Source organism: Leguminivora glycinivorella, chromosome 20 (assembly GCF_023078275.1).
Source record: "Leguminivora glycinivorella isolate SPB_JAAS2020 chromosome 20, LegGlyc_1.1, whole genome shotgun sequence".
Taxonomy (NCBI): domain Eukaryota; kingdom Metazoa; phylum Arthropoda; class Insecta; order Lepidoptera; family Tortricidae; genus Leguminivora; species Leguminivora glycinivorella.
In genome coordinates this window covers 12487267-12512388 of record NC_062990.1, presented here as the reverse complement: position 1 = coordinate 12512388, position 25122 = coordinate 12487267, and the positions used below count along the sequence as shown (strand labels likewise).

The 25122-nt window shown below is 37.5% G+C and overlaps 1 protein-coding gene across 2 annotated transcripts; it reads left to right on the top strand.

The window, feature by feature from the left end:
- The first annotated feature begins 263 nt into the window (after positions 1-263).
- LOC125237206 (methylosome subunit pICln-like) lies at positions 264-23934 on the top strand. Of its 2 annotated transcripts, none has more exons than XM_048144202.1 (6): positions 264-553; positions 17082-17222; positions 19365-19457; positions 19955-20085; positions 20689-20796; positions 22796-23934. In XM_048144202.1, the coding sequence occupies exons 1-6, from the start codon at positions 432-434 to the stop codon at positions 22822-22824; spliced, it is 624 nt and encodes a 207-aa protein (XP_048000159.1). In that variant the 5' UTR covers positions 264-431; the 3' UTR covers positions 22825-23934. The 2 variants fall into 2 exon arrangements, with proteins under 2 accessions (XP_048000159.1, XP_048000160.1); XM_048144203.1 differs by lacking the exon at positions 264-553 and adding an exon at positions 16724-16857.
- Positions 23935-25122: the final 1188 nt, after the last annotated feature.

Here is a 25122-nt window from a genome sequence, read left to right as displayed (position 1 = left end):
ATTGGTCTTAATATCTTTACGTTTAGTTAATGCTTCACACAAAGACAGCAGTATCATAACAATAATTTGAAAGTATGGTTTTAGTAACTTACACATTAAATAAGGAAAAATATTCATATTAGCTTTTTTTTTCATAAGTTCCATCTATTTGATTTTGTAAAAATAAATCATAATATGGCATTGGTATCATCTTGAACAAAACGTTTGGAAGACAAAGAAAGAATAATAAAATATCTCCAAGTGTAATCGGAAACGTTCTTACTATTATTAACAAAACTATTGATGCAAAAACGCGAATCGTTGAAAGAAAAACGTGTTCCCACGAATTTGTGAAAGTTTTACTCGCTTTTCTATTGTTAGCGACCTTTTAAACCTATCTATCTAATAGGTTGTTCAATAAACCGTTTGATACAGGTCTTTGAGTGGTCAAAATGGTTGTTGTTTCGTCCACCTTTTCGGCTCCCGTTGAGGGTATACTCTCGCAGACTCCAGGTACAAAGCTCCTGGTAGATGGCCAAGAACTGGGAACTGCTACATTGTACATCACAGAAAAGTAAGTTCAGTTTTACAATTAACGCTTTAGTTTTATACAGGTGTCCCACGTTTTCTTTCAAAATACCAATTTGTTTATTTTAACCTTTAATGCAACCAAATATGAAGTGTTTTTTGTATGTTTGATTGATTCTTTTTGTTGTAAGCCTATCAGAGTTAAATGTATTCTTCATATTTTGTATTTTTGTACATGGCAAATTGTGTCCTTAAATCCCAAAATAATAATGTCATTGTTCTTATGTGTCTCAGAAAGGACATTCTATATTTAGTGTATATTTTATTATTATTTTATTATTATTTAATAAGCAGGCAGGCAGTTAAAGAACTGATATAGCCTGTATCCAGTGATCATTGTGACAGTAATCATAGCCGAGTTGTAGATGTGATGTGCTTGTCTAGTCTATTTTTAAACTGATTCACATTTTGTGCTGAGACCACGTCTTCTGGGAGTTTGTTCCAAGATCTCACTACTCGATTGCTCAAAAAGTGTTTATAAGGGTTACTGTGAGATCTATCTCTCTCTAGCTTTAAGAGGTGACCTCTCAAACGAGTGTTGTTATTACGCTTGAATATCTCTTGAAATTCCTTGAGGTCGTAATGTCCAGTTAGTATTTTGAATGTCTCTATTAAATCCCCACGTTCTCTGCGGTCTTTTAGAGTAGTGACCTTTAGTTCTTTTAGCCTTTCCTCATATGGCTTGTTTTTAAGTTGTCTTGGCAGTTTAGTGAAGCTACGTTGGACTTTCTCTAGCATATCAATATCTTTGGCAAAGTAGGGACTCCAGGCTTGAAAAGCGTACTCCAGTATAGGTCTGACATAAGTTTTGTATATTTTTAGCATCATATCTGGTGTCAAAGTCTTGAAAGCTTTTCTGATCAGATAAATTATACTTCTGGCTTTTTTGACGATTGTAGATATGTGCTCCTCCCATTTCAAGTTTTCGGAGATCTTAACGCCCAGGTCAGTTTGCGTTTGTACAACCGTTAGTGGATTGCCTTCCAAGTGATAAGTCAGACGGGGATTCCTATTTCCTATATGGAGTACTGTACATTTAGCAGAGTTTAGATTGATTAACCATTCTTTAGACCAGCTTGCTATGGCATCTAGATCACTTTGTAGTTGGTTATAGTCAACAAATGGGTTAGAAAATATCTTAGTATCATCCGCAAAAGTACTAATACTGCACTTGATGCGCTGTGGAAGGTCAACTGTGTACAGTATGTAAAGCACCGGGCCTAGGACTGAACCTTGTGGTACTCCACTATTGATCCGTCTTTGCCGAGACTTGGTCAAACCAACTCTAACTTCAAAGGTTCTTTGTTGCAGGAAAGCCCTTATCCATAGTAACAGTTTCCCACGGATTCCCAAGTGTTCTAGTTTAAGAAGTAGCCTTTCTGTGGGAACTTTGTCAAATGCCTTTTCATAATCAAGATAAATTACATCCGTAGGGTCTCTGTTGTCAAAGCTTTTTGTCCAGGAAGAGAGGCAAGATAACAAGTTGGATACTGTAGATCGATGAGGGCAGAAACCATGCTGTTGGTCACCTATTACACTGTGCAGGGCAAGAAATCCTCTTATGTGTTTAACTATAATTTTTTCCATAGCTTTGGATGCTACACTAGTAAGACTTATCGGCCTGTAGTTCGATGGTTCAAGCTTGTTGCCCTTTTTGTATATTGGAGTGACAGTAGCTGTTTTCCATTGCTCTGGTAAAATGCCTGTGTCATATGATGTCTGCATTATCAATGCTAATGGGCCGAGTAAGGCGTCACACTTTTGCAGTAGTATAACTGGGATGCCATCTGGTCCTGGTGCAGAATCTGTTTTCATATCTTTAATGACTTGTTTAAGTTTATCTACTGAAAAGGTAACATCTGTAATGCTCTCCTGAACTCTGAGTGATGGATCTAGTTGTGGTAGCTGTCCCTGGGGTTCTATCTGAAAGACATCCTCAAATTGGTCCGCAAAGGCCTCAGCAATGTCAGGGGCACACGTTACAGTAAGTCCTTGTTTGTTGCAGACAACGCTGGGTGTGCTCACTTTCGATGCTATTTGCTGGCGAATGTAGGAGTAAAATCGCTTTGGGCCAGTTTTCAATAAGCTAGTTTCATATTTAATTCGGCACGCTTTTATACGGTTAGTTAACTTGTTATTAAGCCTTCGGTAATCTTTGTGATATTCTTCCAAACCAGTTAGCACATATTTATCCCAAAGTTCTGTTTTCTGCTTTATCATATCTCGAGTCTCTTTACAGATCCACGGTTTATCACGTACAACAGTATTTGTTTTAGTCTGCGGCACATGTAGGGCCATGGCATTCTTCACTTCAGCAAGGAAAATATCGTATTGTGATGTGACATTCTCCACTGAGTCCATTCTGTGTGGTAACCTAGGTAATAGTGTGTCATTTATTTTGTTAAAATCTGCTTTATTGTAGTTGTATCGAAAATGTCTTGTAGCGTTAGGTATCTTTGTTTGGAACTGTATGGTAGCTTGCAGGCAGGTATGATCACTTTTACCAATAGGAGCTTGGTGGTCTACATTTGATATGAGTATATCATCATTAGTTAGTATAAGATCTAAGCAGGATGGCTGGTTGCCCTGGCGATATCTGGTGTCTTTATTTACTAGTTGATGGAAGTTGGAGTTGTTGTACCACTGCACGAAGTTGTTCTCTCTAGGTGTCAGGTATCCTGAACTTTCCACTGGCCATTTGACGCCCCTGTAGTTAAAATCCCCCAATACGATTAGCAGATTAGACTCCGAAGCTTCGTTCAGCATATTAAGTAGGATATTGTCCTGATCAATTGTTGAGTCCTGTCCCCTATATATACCACACAATATGAACTTGTAGCTACCAATTTCTACGTCCAAGAATAGGCATTCCAAAGATGTATGTTTAGTGTTATACTTGCTGTTAAGTTTCGTTCTCATTGTAATATCCAGTTCATTTGCAGCATATATTGCTACTCCACCACTACGTTTTTTAGTCCGGTCATCCCTGTATAAGTCATAGCCTGGTATTTTTATCATAGAGTCGGGAATAATTGGTTTTAGCCATGTTTCTGTAATAACAATGAGGGTAGGTTTCAGATTATTTATTCTAGTCAGAAAAAGGTCGAATTTAGAAGTGACCGATTGTATGTTCGTATAGAAAATGGTAACCGTAATAATAGGAGGTAAGTTTACGCTAACTGTGGTGACCCTGTTGTTGTTGGACTTGTTGGCGGCCCCTGTTGGGATTGGGACATTATGGCTATTACTGATGTGAATTATTGGTTTTTTGTCGGTCCGGTGGCTAGTTTGTCGGTCTCTACGATTGTTGGATGGCCCCTGATGTACTTGATGGTAATTCCTGTTTCACCTTCGCTTATACGCCTGTTCAATTCTTCCCTTAGATACTGTAGGTATTCTCTTTGCATGGGAGTGAGGTCTGCTTTCACAGAAGCTGGCTTTGCTAGTCTTTTTTTGTTGCTGAGCACTTCAATCGCATCCCTCTTGCTGCGTAAGATGACTTTGAGGGGGCGTGGCGAAGTGCGGCTGCTGGACTTAGCACCCAGGCGGAACGCTTTTATTCCTACACAGCTCACGTTCTTCGAAACACTGGTTATCAAAGTCGTAGTTTCTCGCATATCATGCTCTTTTCTCTCTTCTGCGGTCTCACTCGTAGACTCAGGAATGTCATAGATGATGATGTTGTTACTGTTGTTAGCCCTATTTGATCTTTCAGTTATTTCACGAACAGCTGATTCCGTCTCCAGCATGCTTTGGCGTACCCGCAGCTTTTGCACTTCACTGGTTAGTTCATCTAGCTTTTTTAGAATCAATGGCAATTGCGTTATTGCCGATCGGCAGTCAGGACAGTAAAAAGTCATAACTCTTGCGACTGTCTTTAGTTCAAGCACTCTAACTTCCGTCGGAGACAGCCCATGGCAGTCGTTACAAAACAGATTTTTGCACATATCACAATTAACAGAAAACTTCTTTTCATTTGGTGCTTTCTGACATTTCGAACATTTCCCCTGTGCTGATACGCTAGGGCTTCCGATTTTCTTTCCAGACATTTTTTTTTTTGGTAGTTTTTAGAATGTTTGCACTGGTATCACTGAATGACAATTTGAGAAAAAATAATGAGGGTAGGTTTATATATTTCAGTAGCCACAAATGTCAGACACGGCTATTTAGCACTGTTTTTGTTCAGAATTCGTAGTTTTACGTGCAGATAACACTATTACAGTTTCCAACAATATTCACAAGCACAATTAAACAGTTTTCATAGGATAAAACACAGTTTTACTTCACTTTTAGGTATTAAATCGCGAGCGAGGTTTTACCCTGACAAGTGAGTTTTGAGTTTTTACATTTATGTCTATATTATTTTGGCACACAATTTTACCAAAACTCATTTGTCATGTTAGTGAAATAAACTTGGATGTTTTGGAGCGCTCCTCTAAAAGTTTAGTGTCCCTTTTTAGATTTCATTCAAAGTATTCTATGGAAATTGTTTGTAACAAAACCAGGGCGGCTCACTGCGTGTTTCTTTCGTGCATTTCGACGGCCGCGAGTTCGCGGCCCATAAAGTTTGACAACCTGCATGCTGCGCAATTAGAGTTTGCATTATCCGACGGGTTTTTAATATTCGAATAATTCGGATAATACAATTTTTATTATTCGAATATTCGAATAATCGGATAATTTCGGATAATTTATGAAATGGAACAAAATTAATGTTCCAGGTGCGTATAAGCGTGGAATTGATTACGGCTGAGATAGATGAGTGCCATAATGCGAAATTTACCTACATAATTATTTTATTTATTTTTTGCGTAAATCAGCAAACTGTAGAAATTAAAACACACCTAACTCTCTATCTTTAGTTCTATTGACTAGAATCTTGCAATCAGATAGTGAGCTGTTGATATAAGACAGTAGTAGTGATTAGTTAGGTGTTAGGTATAAGGAGAAGTTTTTCTGACAATACCTTTACCTTGGAAATGGATGGTAGAGAGGATGGCTTGTGTAGAGTGGAACGTGAAACAACATCATTGGATATGATGATGGTTATAGGGCTATACAGCGTTGTCATATTATCCGATCCGATATCGGATGTAGGAAGGATGTCAAAGGCAAAAATCAAAGATGGCGCCTTGAATGATTTCGAGAATGTATAGGAGTCAGTCCTTATCGGATCGGATACTTATCTTATCTTAAATCTGCGAGGGTCCTTCCGGATACATTTCGACTCATCGGGATCTTTTGTGCAATTACCCCCTTCGATCCTAAGATCTGAAGCTATTCAGGAGCTTCTCGACCATCTCCACACGTATCGGATGATGAGGCTCATGGGTAGCTCTCTGAAGTCCTTTGGTACTAGGTAGCCTGCTCCAAAGTTCTTCATTCTTTGTCTGGCGAGGGCGTGACATTCACACATTAGATGTCTGACGGTCTCTTCCTCTTCGCCAGACATGCGACAGTCAGTGTTGTCAGCGTGTCCCATTTTGGCCAAAATTCTTTTGATGCCGTAATGGCCTGTGAACACCTCCGTTATAATTTGGAGTTGTCTGTTGTTTAGCTTTCCTAGCTTTTTGCTCCACCCAGAGTCTACCCTCCGCCATAAAGAGCTTTGAATGCTTCAGGCCTACCAGGGCATCCCACTCTTTTTGGTGATTAGATAGATAGCCGTTTTAATGGTTCCTTGTGAAAGGCCCACAAAAGATTCCGGACCTATGAAGTTGTCTTCAGATCCGGCCTTGGCAAGTTCATCAGCATTTTCATTGCCAGTGAAGCCTTCGTGCCCTGGTATCCATACCAGTTGCACCCTGTTTTACCTTCCAAGCTTGTTAAGAGCTTGAATGCCGTTTAATACCAGTCTAGAGTCAACTCTGGGCGATGTGAAAGCTTTGAGTGCCGCCTGACGGTCGCTGAGTATATAGATATTCTTCCTTTGGGTTTGTCTAACTATATTCTCATGAACACAGGCAATTATTGCATATGTCTCGGCTTGGAAAACAGTGGCATAATTGCCCTTGCTGATACTACCACTGTAGTCATTTGCATAAATGCCTGCGCCCGTACCAGATGCCATCTTGGACCGGATCGGATACTTAATATAAAAAGTTGAAAACTCTCTTCGTAGGCTCTAAACAAAAGCGTCCTGGTTAGGGTATTAGAACAGGAATGAGCAAAGATATAGGTACTCGTGCAAAACAGAATAATAAAAAAAGAGAAGACCAGTTAGTCGAAGACACTTCCTATCCAGGTGTGGATCATTTTAGACTTTAGTTGCACAGTGGCTGGTACCAAAGTACCAATGGAAGGGGATAGGTGACAAATAAGCAAGTAAGTAAATTCTTTATTGTGCTACCAACACAAAATATACAAGACATCAAATTTAAAAGAATGTAGAAGGAGGAGGCACAAAGGCGAACTTATTTAAAAATTCAAATCCAAAACGCTTCAAATTGCTCGGCAGCGATTTGATGGGTTTTAGTTTCCAAGCTGATCAGTAGATCGACTAGGATTTCGAAGTATAAGTAGTAATTAGACCGACTTTTGTGTATGCATGTAACTAAGGACTTAAAAGGAAAATACCTTTTATTTCTTAGTGAAGTGGAGGGAGTTCTGGCGTACTAAATTGCTATGGAACTGGTAACAGCTAAATTCGGAGTAAGGCGCTAAATTTCAATTTCAAAACAACAAGGGACCAGGAAATCTAGGTATAAATCTCCCTTATTAAGTACGGTTTTACAGATAACTTCACGTTAGCTATTATCAGTAATGAAAGTAGATTGGGGTAACGTTTTCATATAAAAAAAATGATAATCGAACGTTTTTCTGTTTTTCTAAATCATCCAATTAATCGAATATTCGATAAGAACTGAGTGCGTGGGGTGAAGCAATTTGCCTAGAAAAGCTAGAATGAAATAATATTAGTTTGATTTTGAAGATATAGGTGTTAACTTGTTAGCAATAACATTATCCGTATTAAGAATTGATCGAAATTGGTTTCAGTGACGTCTATTTATTAAATATATTACTTATAAATAAAAAATAATGTTTATAGAAATTATCCGTTTATCCGGATAATTTCACTTGGATTATTCGAATATTTTCGGATAAAAATATTGGCGGATATTCGAATAATTCGGATATTCGAATATCCGGATTGCAAACCCTATGCGCAATGGAACTCAATGTCGCATGCGGTCCGTTGACAGGTTGTTAAGAGTGAGCCTTCAGTACTTCAGATTCAGATTCAGATTCAGATTCAGGGGGTAACTCCAGCCAGCAGATCCTGCTGCAAGGACTAGGAAGGGGAGACTACAGGGGGAGGAGATTTTGATACGCAATAGCGCTGTAGGCTCACGTGACTCTGATGATTGAGCCTAAGAGGCAGCGAGTCGTTGGATATGTCTGCGTCACATCTCACCGACTAAGACTCGAACGCAGAATCAGACAGAGTACGTTTGCAAACTGGCTCATTGCGCAGCAACCCCTGCTGCCCCGCCGTAGGCCCCCGCAGCCTGTCCAAGACACCAGAGCACCCAGTAGATAGGGTTGGGAGTGTAGGGTTTGCAGTCAGGATAGTAGGAGAGACGGGAAATTTGGAGCCGACCCGAATACAAGGCATCGTAAAGTCAGCGTTGGGTAGATAAATACTATACTTGGTGTGTAATAAATATTAGGTGTGAGGATATGTGACTGCATTTAAAATACACCCTCCCCTTTGTCTCACTTGTCATTTCTTCGTCTCGGATGTATCAGACGGAAGCTGGCTAGCTTCCAGAGGGGCTTCTCCCGTCTTCTTTTACGGTTTCAGAGCCAGCTTGATGTCGTTGCACGTTGTAGTTGTGTTATTTCAGCGATAGTGGAGTATATCGGTAGTTTTCTATAACTCCACGGATCCCATGTATATTGTTCTTCTTTGTCTCAATTCTTCCATAAGTAGTCTCTACGCGTGAAGTGTGTAAATATTGGTTGATTACTACATTGCCACTGTTAAGATCACCCACAACACTTTACTATACGTTAACTAAACAAATGACACTAAAAAATCAAAACGTAACTAAGTAATTGTTAAATTTGGTAAATATTTCACACTGTAACTGCTTTCACTGTAAGATAAAACTGAGGCTAGCATTCTGTAGATATTGTAGCACGGTTCTCAGTTTTGTTCAACCGGCTGCGCAGCGCATTCTTGATGATGATCTACGAAGAGGGTTGAGTTGAGCACTGTTTAGATAATGAGTTATTTTTTCTGTTGCTTATTCTCGTTGATAGTTTCATTTCATGTCATTCTTTGTGAACTCGATGTATTTCTTATTTCTTGACAGACGACAAACACGTGAGGTTTAGTGCAAACAGTTTGAGTGTCCATAATATGAGCAGACTTGGCGAAGTAATAAGGGCTCCAGTAACGTTGTCCTGTTGTGGGTAAGTGCAGAGTAATGTAATAGTGTTGCTGGTTGTAGACGTCTACGGCGATATGTTTGATAACACGTCCGCTGATGGGATAATTAAGAATGAATAACGTTTTAAAGCGCTGATGCAACTATGTATTACCATTTAGGCAAATAAGGGTTTATGTATTTCTTTGGTATCTTCTTGTGACATCTATTTCTTCGAGCTCATAAAAGACCCTCACAATTTTAGGCCCATACTTTCACGGTGCATCCATTCACCACAACACATATAGCATTAGATACACAAGTTCACTTAAGGATAGCACAGATAATAACAACAACAAATTATGGTAGTAATAGTCACTTCATCATCTACACTCGAAATCACTTAATAAGTACTATACTTCTGTTAGTACCCACTATTTTGACTACCACAGGTACTACAACACTAGATCGCGCCCGTATGTATTCATGTAGGTACCTAAAACTGAGAGAATAAAAATATAGTTTAATATAGTTGGCCGGTTTAGTCTGGTCTGGTAATAAAAGCGATTGTTATTTTTTTCTCTAGTAGGTAGCGTGGGTTCGAATGCCAGATGGGGCCTATTGTCTTAGTTATAAATTTGCGTCAGGAATTTGGAAAGACATTTGGATGAAAAGATTTAATGGGGTTTGCAGTTATACTATGGTCGGGCGGCCGGCCGTTAAACAACCCTATATCAATAGAGTATTGCATAATTTATATCCTTTTTGACCGTGTTTGGCAGAATAGCGGTGACTGGAGGCCAGATGTGTGCGTCTTTACAAGGAAATTGTCTTGGTTTTTTTAAGAGAGTAATTTATCCTTTTCTTTAATGGGAAGTTATTGGCTTGGTTTATGGTTTGAAAGTGCAATGTGTTATGTTGTAAAAGTTGCCCAGATAGTTCAAGAAAACAGCCCGTGTTTTTTTTCCTTTTTTTGAGTCTCAGATACTTGTTTGTATTTCCAGCTGTTGAGTAAGTACCTAAGGTGCTATTATGTAAAGCTAAGTAAAGTGAAGTTAGTATCCACAATATTATAGGTATGTTTTCCAAACTAAGATATTTCGTTACAGTTCTTAGTTAAAACGGTACCAAAGGTATGATATAAAGTGTTATACAGCGCAAAAGCAATGGTAATTTTAATGCTGACAACCTGGTCAAATAGACATCGCTATCGGTTTTATTGAGACCAACATTACAGGCCTTCTTAAATCAACTTTCCTGTCTAGTGCAGAACCGTAGCGCTAGTTCTAGACACATAACTTAATTAACTAATATGAACTATGCGGCCCATGGAAATTGCGTAGTGGAAATTTTAGCTAATATAGTTTAATTGAGGTACCTGGACTATGTGACCTGTCTTACCTACCTAGTTACTAAAATAGTCAGGTATAATTTTATGGTAACGTCACGGCTATCGCTCAACGGTTCTGCGAGTCAATGTTAACTTTTGTTCTCGATTCATTAATTTAAAACTGATCAAATAAGGCGTTACTTAATGTAACTTAAGATTAGATTCAATAGGACTATAAGATTAGCTTAAATATAACTGAAATTGGTCACGTGACTGGCTCTTTCAGGCTAGTGACAAATAACCTTATCTTAAGTCGATGCTAGATTATAGATTTGAAATCAAAGTTAGGTAGGTGTAATAATAATAAGTTACTTAAAATGATAGCGTGTACAAATGATAGGTATACATTATTGAATGTTTCGCTTGGTTATTCTTAAAATATAAATTTAGTATTAAGTATATATGTTTAGTACAGTTACATGATATTTGTATCCGATTTACATTTTGTTACCTCGCCTAGAAACAAATAAATAATTACCATTAGATTGAACTATGTGGAATACAAGCATACTATGTGTTGTGCTTATTAAATAGTAAATAAATAGTCGCGTTATATAAATTAGGCACAATGTGTATAATTAGCTAAACTGGGCGTATAATTGTAATCAGCTGATATCCCTTTCGTTGAGGCTTAACAACTTGGTCAAGCTAAATCTAGTTAAATAGGCACCTAAACCTAGGAGCACCGGTGTTAGCGCTAAGTAAGACAACAGAGATGGAACGAGCTCACCAATTTGGTCGCAATGAAGGTGTAGTTAGCATCAGCCGCTGCTTCTCGACGTTGGGTAGTAGGCGCCGGGCCCAGGTTGGGTATGGGCGGCGCGACGACGAGAGCCACCGGCACTTGGCTTGATTCGCTACTAAGTACTCCTAAGTATAGGTATTTAATCTAACACTGTCTCTAAAAATTGAGCAACTGTCACTGTAAGTATGTAAACACACTGCACACGCTTGTGGTGCGGGAAGAAGCTCGTAACTCGTACTGCGGATTGTCTGTTTGGATGCTACTGGGTGTTTTTGGTCTCGCACTGTCTCTATAAATTGAGTAAATAAGAAAACACACGGCACACTCGTAACGCGAAAACTATAAGCTCTATACATTTTAACACTACTGTCACAAAAGTCTGAAGTTAGGTACAACGCGTCACGGGAGCTTTGGTCGGGTCGGGGCGCGTCGGCGGTATTTAGATGCACGTGCAGCGGTTGCACTTGGGATCTATTGTTTCGATGGGTTTTTACGCGTTTATGAGACTTGCTCCGGACACGACCGTCCACCACGGCGTCCCAAATGGTTCTCCCTGTTAAGAGTGAGCCTTCAGTACTTGTACTTTTATATATTCTGTGACAAAACACAACCCTTTGTTTGACCAATCCTCACCAATTCAATAAGTATCAAAAATAAATTTTCATGTTGAGTGCTTGTGCGGCAAACACGCATACAGTCCACCTTATGGTAAGTAGTCTGTGACCTATAGACCTCTAAGCCCATTGCCAACTGAACTGCACTGTTACTGAATTGAATGAATGAATGAATGAATGAATGAATGAATGAATGAATGAATTGAATGAATGAATTACTTTATTGCGATAAACATGGTATACATTAGGTGGTACATTATTATTTTTGAGTAGCAATACATGTTTAGCCACAAATGGCATGCAAAATTATATCTTAACCTACAGTAAAATTAAAATTAAATAAATAAAATATTAGGCCATTTTTATAAATAGAAAATGTCTATTGACAAAAGGCATGCAAATATACTACTAGTCAGTCATTTAAATTTACATTTCATTACCATCAATAAATAAGTTGAAAATAATACATTAAAATAAAAGTTATAATCACAATATCCTAGGTCAAGAGCACTAAACTTAATTATTTAAAAAATCTTTTATTGAATAGAATGTCTTTTCTAATAGCCACTGGAATAGTGTCGTTTTAAATTCATTTAATGTCAGAGTTTGAATATTCAAGGGCAACTTATTAAAGATACATATGGCCATAGGGAAACAATTTCGACGACATAGGTCAGTTCTTATTCGCGGACAGTATAGCCGGTTTGGGTACCTCGTGTTGAAATGGCATACTTGGTCTTTTGTACAGAATAAGTCAGCATTGGTCTTAACAAACACGCACATTTGGAAGATATACAAAGAGGGCACAGTCAGGAGATTTAGTTTTTTGAATAATGGTTTACATGACACTAAAGAATGTACATCACATATACCACGCAAGCATTGTTTTTGTCCTAGAAATGCCCTATTTACTTCCACCGAGTTACCCCATAGTAAAACCCCATACCTCAAAATTGAACCAACATAGCCATGGTAGGCTTTTAATGCAGTCTTTTGGTTTGTTATTTTGGCAAGTCTCCAAAGTGCATAAGCAAAACGATTTATTTTACTACATATTTGTTGAATTTGTGGAGTCCAGGACAGTTTATTATCTATTAATATACCTAAAAATTTTACTTCGTCAGATTCTGTTATAACGTGGTGTTCGTATTTTAGTGTAATGTCCTCTTTGTTTCCGAACCTGCTAAGGAATTGCATGTATGTAGTTTTAGTCAAATTTATGTGTAGGTTGTTGTCATTCAGCCAGTGTATTATATTATGGACGGTATGGTTTATGTCATCGTTATATGTGTTTTTATCTGTGCATTTGACTACAACCGAGATGTCATCAGCAAAGAGAGTGCAATGATGATGCGTTACTAGTGGCAAATCATTCACATAAATTAAAAACAGTAAGGGACCCATAATACTTCCCTGAGGGACTCCCACGTTGTTAGGCTTTGCGCTAGAGTGATAGGTAACAGCTTCACCGTTTGAATCAATGCTCGTTAACTCTACCTTTTGGTATCTATTACTGAGATAGCTTTCGATTAACTGTTTAATGGGCCCCCGCAGACCATAAGCCTCGCATTTTTTGAGTAATATATCATGTGATACAAAATCAAACGCTTTACTTAGATCAAAGAACACAGCAGTAGTTGGTATTTTCATATCTATACTTAATGTTACCTCTTTTATTAAATTAAACGCTGCTAGAGTGGTAGACTTGCCTTTTTGAAATCCATATTGCTGTGATGCTAATATATCATACTTCTTCAGGTATTTTGTAATCCTTGTATGCATTATCTTTTCTATGATCTTCGATAACACAGGTATCAAAGAAATGGGTCTGTAGTTGTCGAGTGATTCTTTATCTCCTTTTTTGAACAGCGGCTTTACAATGGATAATTTCAGTTTTTCTGGGAATATACCTTCAGAAAACGATCTGTTTATTAGGTGAGTAAGGATAGGTGACAACAGTACAGCAGTTTGTTTTAATATTTTTGTGCAAATTCCATCGAAGCCTACGGATGGAGTGTTTTTCAGATTTTTTATAACTCTGTATACCTCGAATTCATCTGTGGGAAACAAGAACATATTCTGGATTTGTGTATTTATCTTCTGGCTATATTTATTACTAGTAGCACTTTGATTTTGTGGTGAACTATTATTGGTTATGTTGACAAATGTGTTATTGAATATTTCAACAATTTCTTCCGGATTTGTAACTATAGTATTATCAAATTTGATTTTCTCTACGGTATTTCGTTCTGCACAGTTTTGTCCAGTACTTTTTTTAATTATGCTCCATGTTGCTTTACAGATGTTTTTGGCTGATCGTATGTATCTCGAGTTTGTTAGTTTCTGGGAATATTGAATGCACTTTTTTAAAATCTTTGAATAGTTCCGATAATTATGTTTGTTTGTACTGTTTTTGCACGTATAGTACTTATACCTAAGTAGCCGCTTTGTGTCAGTGGATTTTTTAACTCCTTTGGTTATCCATGTTAGATTTGAACCTTTCTTGTTTATTTTAATTTTTCTAAACGGGAAACATAGATTGAAGAAGAGGGACAAATCTTCATGAAACTTATTGAAAGCAGCATTAAAGTCAACCTCTGTGAACGCTTCGTGCCAGCTTAAATTACAAAGGCAGTCATAAAATTTCTTAACGTTTTCTTTGCTAAAATCGCGTCTGTTAACGTATTTAAGCGAATTACTATTTTCTTTTGGATATACAGGAAGCCTTAGCAACTGACCGGTGTTGTGATCTGATAACTCTAAAGCATGAAGCTCCCCCGTGGCTTCGTGTACATTGCTTATAATTTGGTCTAAACATGCATTTGCTCTGGTAGGTTTATTTATATGAATGTAGTAGTTGTAGTTCTGGAGTATTCTATGGTATTCTATTGAATGTTTAGATTCTTTAAGAATATTAATATTAAAGTCCCCTGTTATGATGACCTTCTTCTTAGTTTTATTTCTTAGCTTAGTAAGAAGATTTTCTAGTTGTGATAGAAATATGTTAGGAGGTGAACTAGGAATCCTATATATACAGATTATTAGGCAATTGTATTTTTTTACTTCTATTCCACAACATTCAAAGTTAAAATCTAGTTGGAAATCCTTTAAAAAGGACAAGCGTTCGAAATCTATACCTTCTTTGCAGAATATGCATACGCCCCCTCTTTTCTGCGTCTTTCTACTAAACCAATCAGCACATTGATAGTTATCGAGATTAATATTTTTCTCCTCACCGGCCTTGATAAACGTTTCACTTATACACAGAACGTCCACATCTTTATTTTTTTTTTGAAAAGTCGTCTAAAACAATTTGTAATATGTCCCGTTTACTTAGTATTCCTGCAAGGTTTTGGTGAAGGACTATCAGGCTATTGTTTTGTTTAGGAACGAAAAAACTTACAACTCTTTTCTGATGTCTCGTCTAAATTATTACTTTCATTTTCTATAGGTGATTCGCATGTAACGGGATGTGTCTCATTTGCAAGTTTTTGATGATTTAAGTTACTCTGTAATTCAGGCTTGATCTTGTGATTACGCTTATTTTCATTAATTTTATTAAAGAAGTATGGAATTGTACCCCTTTTGTATGTCTTCTCCACACTATTAATTAGAGCATGTCTACTTTTAAACGTGAGGTATTTTTTATCGTAGTATAAACTATCAATACACATATTGATTTTGCGAGCCATGGTGACTAAATCATTTTTACCGTTGATTCCATTTGCTAACATTGGTACATACAAACAATTTTTGAATTGAGTACAAATAAATCTTAACATATTATTTAGCATATTTTCATTTAAGTGAGGATTGAATCTTATACCTAGAATAATTACAGTGGATTCACAATGTTTCTTTAGGAAAGAACTGAGTTCAATAAATACCGTCGATGGATTGGAGTCTTCTTCCCCAACGCAAACAATTATTTTGTCGTTGCTCGTAGTATTGTCCAGAAGTGACGAATGAGACCTTAAGATGTCCTGGCTAGATGCTCCTGGTTTTAAGAACGAGTATATGTTATAATTTTCGAATTTGGTATTCTCCCTTAATTTAATCAGGATAGAAGCTAGTCCTTTGCATTGCTGTCCTCCGAGGATGTACATATTATTTGTGTCTTGTTGACTATTTCCTAATTTCAATTGTGTTTGGTCGCTGACTTTATTCGTACATATTGGTATTGGTTCTTTTTGCTCCCCTTTTAAGTCTTTTCGAATACTCTCTCTTTCCATGTCTATATTCGATGGTACCCCTGAAAGCGGTTCCTTTTCGCTTGTCTGTGGCTGTACTTCACTTTGTGTTAGGCTCCCCCCAGACAGTCTTAAAAATTCATAATCTTAAAAAAAAATTGTATGCAATTACATGACAGATCTGCATGTCTTGTTGTTTATGATTTCAAGTTTTTTTTAAGATTATGAATTTTTAAGCTTTGTTGCATGGTTGTTATGTTCGCTTTGTTGCATATTTGTTTGTAAGTCTATTCCTAGATTTGAGTTATCGAATGAGTTTGCAGGCGTACTGGTGATATGAGACAGCTGTAGTCGCTTAGGATTGCCCTTTCTTGCTCGATGTTTAACAGTTTCTGGGTCAGAACACATTTTTTTTAAAGTTTCAATAATTGTTTTTTGGTCAGTCAATTGCTTATTGAGGTCTCTAATTTCGACCGACAATGATTCCACTTCAGTATGCGCTGCTGCTAATTGAATTTTCAAGTCATTTATTTCCTGCTTCATGTCCATAAAATATTCTGCCGTAGGTACAAAAGTCGATAGGTCTGGTAAACTTTGGCCTCTACTGGAATCACTTAACTCTGATGAAAGATCGCTTTCTTCTTTCGTATCCAATGACTGATTGTTTTTCTTTCTTTTAGTAACATTATCCACCACAAAAGACATGTTTATCGATTTTCTTAATTAATGATATCACCTTATATCGAGTTGAGACAAGAACAACAATTTCTAATTATATGTGGTTTCCGAACGCTCCCTTGGTTTCGGGCGTCAGCTGTCAACTGTCACTTTGAAGTTTTAAATCTTCAGCTGTGTCGTCACGTCGAGGTTCGTGATAAATACCGTTCATTTGGGTGTTAATATTGGAATATTAGTGGTAGTGGCGTATATTTAAACTGTAACGGTAAAAAATGTGTATCTTACCCATGTTAATTTCCAAGTAAGTGTGCACAAATCAGTGTAATTGTGGTGACTTTCCAATTGTTAGGTTATCTTCTAAAGTTTTAGTTGTTCGGCACTTGTTTTCGACACTTGTTTTATTTTTTACGATTTAAAATAGCGACGAGCTCTTTCTTTGTTTGTTTACACGGCCTGGGTTGCCAGTTCTTGTCGCATTTATTAATTTAAATTGTCGCAATTATTAATTTAAATGTTTTCTCCTAGTAATGTAGTGTGGGGCGGTGGCGTGGGCGCCAACGGCGGAGCGTCAGCCACCATCTCTCTGCTCTACCCCAACATATCGCTACATGCCATACAGCGGGAACCCGTGCCCGCACTATTTGTGGTGCTCGGACATGAACTGAGGTACGTTAACCATATACAACTCGGAACTGAGGAACAAAGGTATTTTACCACATAATATAGAAGTAAAAATATGTTTTAATTCCAATCCCTCAGTCAAGGCTCGGAACCAGTTTATTTTTCGTTTTATTTCGATTTTACTCCGAACTTTTTAAAGAACGCGAACATTATGAGAATTTTATTTTAACCGAAGTAAACCGGTTTATTCAACGAGCGGCGAGACGCACCTAAACATCTACGTTCACGCAGCGAGCTTTTTGTTTGGTTAGAACAGTATTACCTATTATGCTGCACAATAAACTGGTTTATTTTGTTCTAAACCGGTTAATCGAACGAAACCTTTATGAAAGAGTTCTCCTAAAAACCGGTTTAAAAATAGCGGTTTTTCGAGCGAAAACGAAATTTATAGGTTTGTCCGCAAGTACATGATAACGGTTTGAATATTTAACCGGTATCCGAGCCCTGCCCTCATATCCGAGCCCTGCCCTCAGTCTCAAAAAATCAAATAAAATCAAAATTGTTTATTTCAAAAAATACACATGGAATATGATACAGAGGATGGTGCTACCTACCCTGTAAGCAACAAATGCCCGTGTTGGGTAACGCTGAGTCTCATATGTTACATGGGGCAACAACTCCACACACATGACATGAAACACATTCATAACAGTTGTTGTTGTTGATTGTCCTAGGGTGCACCCTATAGGTGCATAGGGCCTCCACAAGATCCTTCCACGCCTTTCTGTCTTGAGCCATTTTTTTTTAATTTTTACAGTACTAAAGTAACTGTATTAGAGATGGGCCGAATACGGACTTTGCCGAATACGAATATTCGGCCGAACATTCGGTTCAGCTGTTACCGAACCGAACATTCGGCCGAATATTCGGTTCTGCCATATTTTAAATCCTGGCTTAGAGTTAAAAGCTTTTCAATGATTGGCAATGGGTACAGGCTCTTAATGTTCCTGTAATTTAGTGCATAAGAAAATTTTGGTTTTTGTTTCTTAAGCTACGTAATTTTTACTTTTTAACATAATTATTGTAGGTACTTATATTTTAACGCATTTTATCTCCTTTTGGCGGTTCCTCAGAATGCTGAAATAGGATGTTATTATGCAATGAAAAACGACTCAACTTACGATATTTATTTACTTTGTTTATTCGGTAAATATTCGGCAATGTAACCGAACTATTCGGCCGAATACGAACATTGAAAATCTTGCCAAATATGCCGAATACCGAATATTTACCGAATATTCGGCCCATCTCTAAACTGTATTAACATACACACAAAACATGCATGATGTAACCTGGCAACCTTCAAATCAAAGTGGACAGGCATCTTCTGGGCGAGTTCACTCCATCATAGGCCACATCCTGTGATGTGACTAGATGATATTTGATATTTGTTTGACGACCGGTCTGGCTCAGTCGGTAGTGACCCTGTCTGCTAAGCCGCGGTCCTGGGTTCGAATCCCGGTAAAGGCATTTATTTGTGTGATGAGCACAGATATTTGTTCCTGAGTCATGGATGTTTTCTATGTATATAAGTATGTAAATTTTATTTTTAACAAGCAGAAACGTCTGCTAACGATTCTAAACATTTTTATATTAAAGGAAAAAATGGAAAAATTTACGCTTCCGGCGGGACTTGACTCATTTGCAAGTGCCTTAACCAATTTACGGAAGCCAGATCGCAAATCTTTCCATGTCTACACACGTCTTAGATGCGCCATCTACCGACAGACTATTACATCTTGTAACGGCACTGGAGTCTCAAGTTATATTGAGAATTCACCAGTAACAGTGCCGTTACAAGATGTAATAGTCTGTCGGTATGGCGCTAGGAAAGGCATAAGGAAAGGAAAGATTTGCGATGTCCGGCGTGGCTTCCGTAGCTTAATTGGTTAAGAGCCTTGCACGGATTGCAAATGATGCGGGTTCAAGTCCCGCCGGAAGCGTAAATTTTTCCATTTTTTCCTTTAATATAAAAATGTATAAGTATGTATTTCTCTATTTAAGTATGTATATCGTCGCTTAGCAACCATAGTACAAGCTTTGCTTAGTTTGGGACTAAGTTGATCTGTGTAAGGTGTCCCGAATATTTATTTATTTATTTTTATTTATCCATTTCGAATTTCCCAGGCTTCCAGAGCTAAACCAGGCGGCTGGTGACGCCAACGAGGAGGATGATGATGATGAGTTTGATGCTGACGACCCACCCTCCACAAATCTGCTGTGAGTACAAATCCTTATGATATGTGAGTGTGTTTAGTAAAACGTCCCACTTTGTCGCCATTAAGGCGAGATTTACTTGTATCTTTATATGAATAAACTGACAAAGTGGCTTTATAGCAATCGACAAAGTTTTCCCGTGCACACTCGATGCCTACACGCGCGAGTGGGACAGGCCTGGTCATAGTCATAGTCATTTAGTCATTTAATAATATGCATTGTGTTTGAAATGTCGCATGCATTAATTTAATGTCTACACAAGAATAAATTGTTCATGATAAACACAACTAATTTAAGGAGCCTCTAACCCCCGCCCATCTGGGGGAGCATACACCTGCCGTGTGGGATCCTCTCTCGAATTGGGCTATACAGCCACCGTAAGTGTCACAAGGATGCTGCTTGAATCATCTGTTATAGATGCAAAGGCCTGTTATATATAATTTAAGGAGCAGTTATTAATTTATTTCATTTTAAAGTAATCTAACTCTCTAATTTTGCAGGTTTGTCCCGCAAAACGAGTCAGACCTCCAGCCAATGTACCAGGCCATGATTCAGGGACAGACCCTACACCCAGACCCCGAGGATGACCTAGATGAGGACCCTTACATGGATGGAGAAGAGTTTGATGAAGGTATAGCTATAGACAATGGACGCGTTCAGGATACGTTTGCGTCCGTGGCCCACAAATGGTCTCGCCGGAAGATCAGCGCTGACCTTATGGTTAGCAATATGCTGAGGCGGGACCATTTCGTGGTAAACAATATCTATACTGTATTTTTATAACCATTTGTTTGTATTTTTTTATGTCTGTTTATCATGAATAAATGCTTTGTACTGTTGTACTGTACAAAGAGGATCAAGTATTATAGAGAGTTACTGTCAAAGTAAAATGTGTAATCACAGTGCATAGACTGCCATCTCTCGACACAAGCTTCAGACTTTTGAACCTCTGTTTTGACAATTTGGCCCATGTTGTTAGCTTGAGTAATATTTTATTTCGGTTAATTGGACAGTACTTAATCATATAAGACAGACTTTTAAAAAGGGTCAAGTAGCCTATAAATGAGATATCGTCACTACTTTTAAAAAATCTCGTATCTCACGCTGTTCCTCAAAGTTAAAACGCAGTAAGTCTATATGCATTCCATACATACTTACTACAATTTTCTTTTCATCGACAGACGAAGATACAAGTTTTTTTAATAGTAGTGACGATATATACCATTCTTTTCAGGAGACGAGGAATTCGAAGACGCGGAAGAAAGCAACGCGACGCCAGAGGACGCCGCTGCGCGCCTTCGAACTTTGCGTTTAGAGCACGCCAATGGAACACATGCAGATGGTAAGAGAACCATAGAACAGAATGCATATTATTGATGGTCAAACAAATCTTTAATAGTACATTACGATACAAGTGCGTAGAAAAGTAAAATGTGTGTGCGTAGAAAAGTAAATTTCCTTTTCGCACGTGTATCGTACGACGTTTTTCAGTACAGATGAGCTTCCGAAGTTTCGACCTGTTATATAATGAGCCACTTCTCGCACTAGTGCGTAAAAAAACACCATCTGTACTGAAATAGTACATTTCGATACAAGTGCGAAAAAAAGGAAGTTCGAAACGAGTGGGGATAAATTAAAACACGACCGAAGGGAGTGTTTTAAATCGACACGAGTTACGAATCCTCCGAACCTCCGAACCTCCGAAGACCTCCGAAGTTTCGACCTGACATATAATGAACCACTTCTCGCACTAGTGCGTAAAAAAACACCATCTGTACTGAAAAAAATATTTATGGAAAATAAACCTTCACTTACATTTTCAATCAATTTTTAAGGCTCATAGGAAGGCACGCGTTTTATAAAGACAACTACTTAACAAATTTAAAGAACACATCTTAAGAAAGAATTGTTGGATACAGGCAACTATCAGTTAATAACTAGCTTTGCCCGCGGGTTCGCTCGCATTAAATTCGAAAATTTCACTTCCACCCCCATGTTAGGGAAGTGGGGGGTTAGAAAGAGACAAAAAGTAGCCTATGTCACTCTCCATCTCTTCAACTATCTGTACTTCCAAAATCACGACAATTCGTCGCTCCGTTTTGCCGTGAAAGACGTACAAATAAACATACACACACTTTCCCATTTATAATATTAAGTATGGATTGGCCGACGAGCTTTACATTTTTCAAAATTTGGCGCCTTTTTTTAATCCCAACATTTGGTTGACCGTCTACACCGTGTTTCACTTAACACTAAAAACCTGAAAACAGTTTGTTCAGAATCGAGAGTAGAATCGATTGAGCTATATCTTGATGGGGGTAATTTTTATTTTTTATTTGTATTATTAGTTATTTTTTACGTGCCCATTCTATTGTATTCGTAATACAACATTGTGTATATCGCATTGTTAGAGGTTGTATACCTTTTTCAGTATTTAGGGGTATTAATAATGGCTGGTTACTTGGACGATTATTTTTTCCGCTACGAGTTTGACGTTGTTTGTCAGTTTAATCTTAATGTTTATCATAAGTCATAACAAATGGAACTCGTACCTAATTACAACCTTGTCATTTTGAATGTTGGGTTTAAATTAGCTTACTGTGATTACCTGTCTAATTTGAAGTTTACTGTGACAAAGCTGTAAAGTGTTTTACAATGACATCATAGCTATCTATTGGTAAACCTTATGTCGTTGCAGTAACGTACAATAGTAAATAGTTTTAAGGTTTATGATGGTAGTTGGTAATTATTTTATTGAGTGTAGAGTTAAAAGTCGAGTAGAGCTGTACAGAAAATTAAAAATTCAATTAAAAAAAAAAGGAAACATCGGATTAAAAGATGAATACTCTAGATAAGTTTAAAAAAATAAAAATCAGTTGGGGTGTCTGAGGTTTTGAGTGATACCGGAAACATGTTGTATATGTACCTAATCTTGTTATCTGTATCTGCGCACAGAAGTGGACGCCAATAGTGCCAACCCTATGGTAAAAAGTACCAGTGCTCTACACGTTAACATCCAATAGATGATACAGTTTTTAACATATATTGATTTAGACTAGCACGATTTGCACTCATAATTTTAGAACAAAACGGGACTTAATCGCGTAAACACTTACATTTATATTTGACCCGATGTTTCGAACATCACATTATGTTCATGGTCACGGGTAGACTCCCCGTCTAATGTGATGTTCGAAACATCGGGCCAAATATAAATGTAAGTGTTTACGCGATTAAGTCCCGTTTTGTTCTAAAATTACAGTTTCTAACATTTTTTATTTCTAAATAAAAATAATTTTCAAAAATAAAATGGCTTAAAAATGTGTTTTTATTTATTTCAGAAGCTGAAGATGAAATAGCAGACGAGTGAACCTAAGAAGTATATTAGATTTTTTAATTTTTCAACGTAATGTTAATGAAGTAGGTGCCTGTAACTAAACAGTAATATAATACGGTCATATATTGACTAGACAGGAAAACTTTTTATAATGTAGTTCGGTCGCCATTCGGATTTTAAATATTTGGACGCATTTATTGCAAGCACATTAAAGCCTCCGCCACACATAAAGCGTTTTGATACCGTAGCGTTAGCGGCGCAATCCGCGCTCGTTAGTTCCCGCGTTCGTCCGGCGCACCGCTAACGCTCCGCCTACGCTCTCAAAGCGTGGATGTTTGGCCGAGCTTTAAGAGTGTAGCAGATTGCATGGTTTATCCGCTATGTAGCAAAAATCGTATAAGAACAGAGAACTTAATGCACAGAGAATGTACCTAAGTACATATTAAAAATATTCTAGTAAGTCAATCTTGTGAGGTATATTTTGTATCGATGGCACTGTCACTGGCTGAATGACTTTCAATTTTGCAAAATCGTTTTAGATCCGAATGAAATAATGTGGATCAGAGGAGGTCAGATTTACGAAACGATTTAAATGTGACGTTCCACGGACAAAGGCACCTTAAGGCAGGCGTTTAATTGACGACGATCCAGTATAGTGCGACGTAAAATAATGGGTGCCTTACAGTCTATTTTCAGCTTTTATTATCCTAGAGCCCAGTTTAGGAAATTTTTGTTCGAATAATTAAGTATTTTAGTAACTGGCTTATGCATCTTATGATAGATTTCATAGATTCTGTAAAGGTATTAAAAATCATAATACATAGCATACCTATTTATGTTTTACGTCGATATAAGGTTGTTGATTTAAAGTACATTTTATTTAATAAGATGTCTATCGTAATTTATGTCGTCTCTAAATAAAATCACAGTTATGGTACACTGTTCGTTGTTGCCCTAAGGCACCTTACATACAATATAGTACCTTTTACCTAGCAGTGTCACATTTTTTGACTGCCATAATTTTATTATAATATCTAAAAGCATGAGGTATACTTCTATTACTGATTTGATTCCATTATCTAAACCAATATGTATGAAAATGTATGAGATTATTTCATAATAAAATGTTAAACTTATTGTTCAGTGTGTAGCATGTTATTTTGATTGCATTTTACTTTAAGAATTCTTATATTGAAAAGAAAGTTCAAGTTAGCACATTTCTGATGGAAAGACACATTGGTTGTCTTCCAAAAAGCGATTATATTGAAATGGCGAAAACTCGAATACTTGCACAAAACTATACTGTGTCAAGAATTATTTTAAGTCGCTTTGTGACGTTCACAAAATTCAATTACATAGATTGTCACTTGCCAGCTAGTAAGCTATGAGCTATCGGCTATAAAAACGAACAAAAGATAAGCACTCCCGTGCGAATAAAAGACACACGGCGATATTGATAGCTCACCGCTGGGCGAGTAACTATAAACATCGCCGTGTCTCTTTTATTTGCACGGGAGCGACTATCTTTTGTTCGTTTTATAGCCGATAGCTCATAGTTTACTAGCTCGCGGTGGGACCAGTGCCTAAGGCACTGCTCCCGCCAAGAGCGAGTAGCTATGAGCTATCGGCTATAAAAACGAACAAAAGGTAGTCTCTCCCGTGTAAATAAAAGAGACTCGATAATAGCGCGGGCGAGTTCATAGATTTAGAATTATTAAACTAGATTTTGGAATCACATTTCTTGCCATACTAAATTGAACCTTATCACTGAGATAGAAAGGTGATCGTATCAGACTAGCGAAAACGGTCCACATGAGAGGGCATTGTTTTTGGGCTGGTGTCCCTCTCGCACGTGTGGCCAGTGTTAAAGAGGTTACAATAGTAGTAGTATTTTTATCTGTATATTACCTGACTTTATAATTTCTTATATTATTTTAGTGTTATATTCAAACTAGGCTTTCGATATATTTCAAAGAATTGGAAAATAATTATAATGTAATTATTTTGATGCCAATAAATCAAAGATTTGTATAATTAAAAAATATGTTCAAATGGGTATTAGTAGATTTGGTAGTAACTTTGAAAATTGAGTGGTATCCCCAATGTATGACAGTGATGACGTCACTGAATAATGTTGACATTGTCAGTAAGTGCGAGAGGGACACCAGCCCAAACAATGACCTCTCATGTGGACACACTTTTTGACCTAACTACTCATTCTGGTTTAACTGTAATTCTGTGGGCGAGTTATAGTTCGTCGCCGAGCGATGAGCTACAAATCGCTCGCTCTCTCTTTTATTTATCATCAATCAATCAATCATCAATATCATT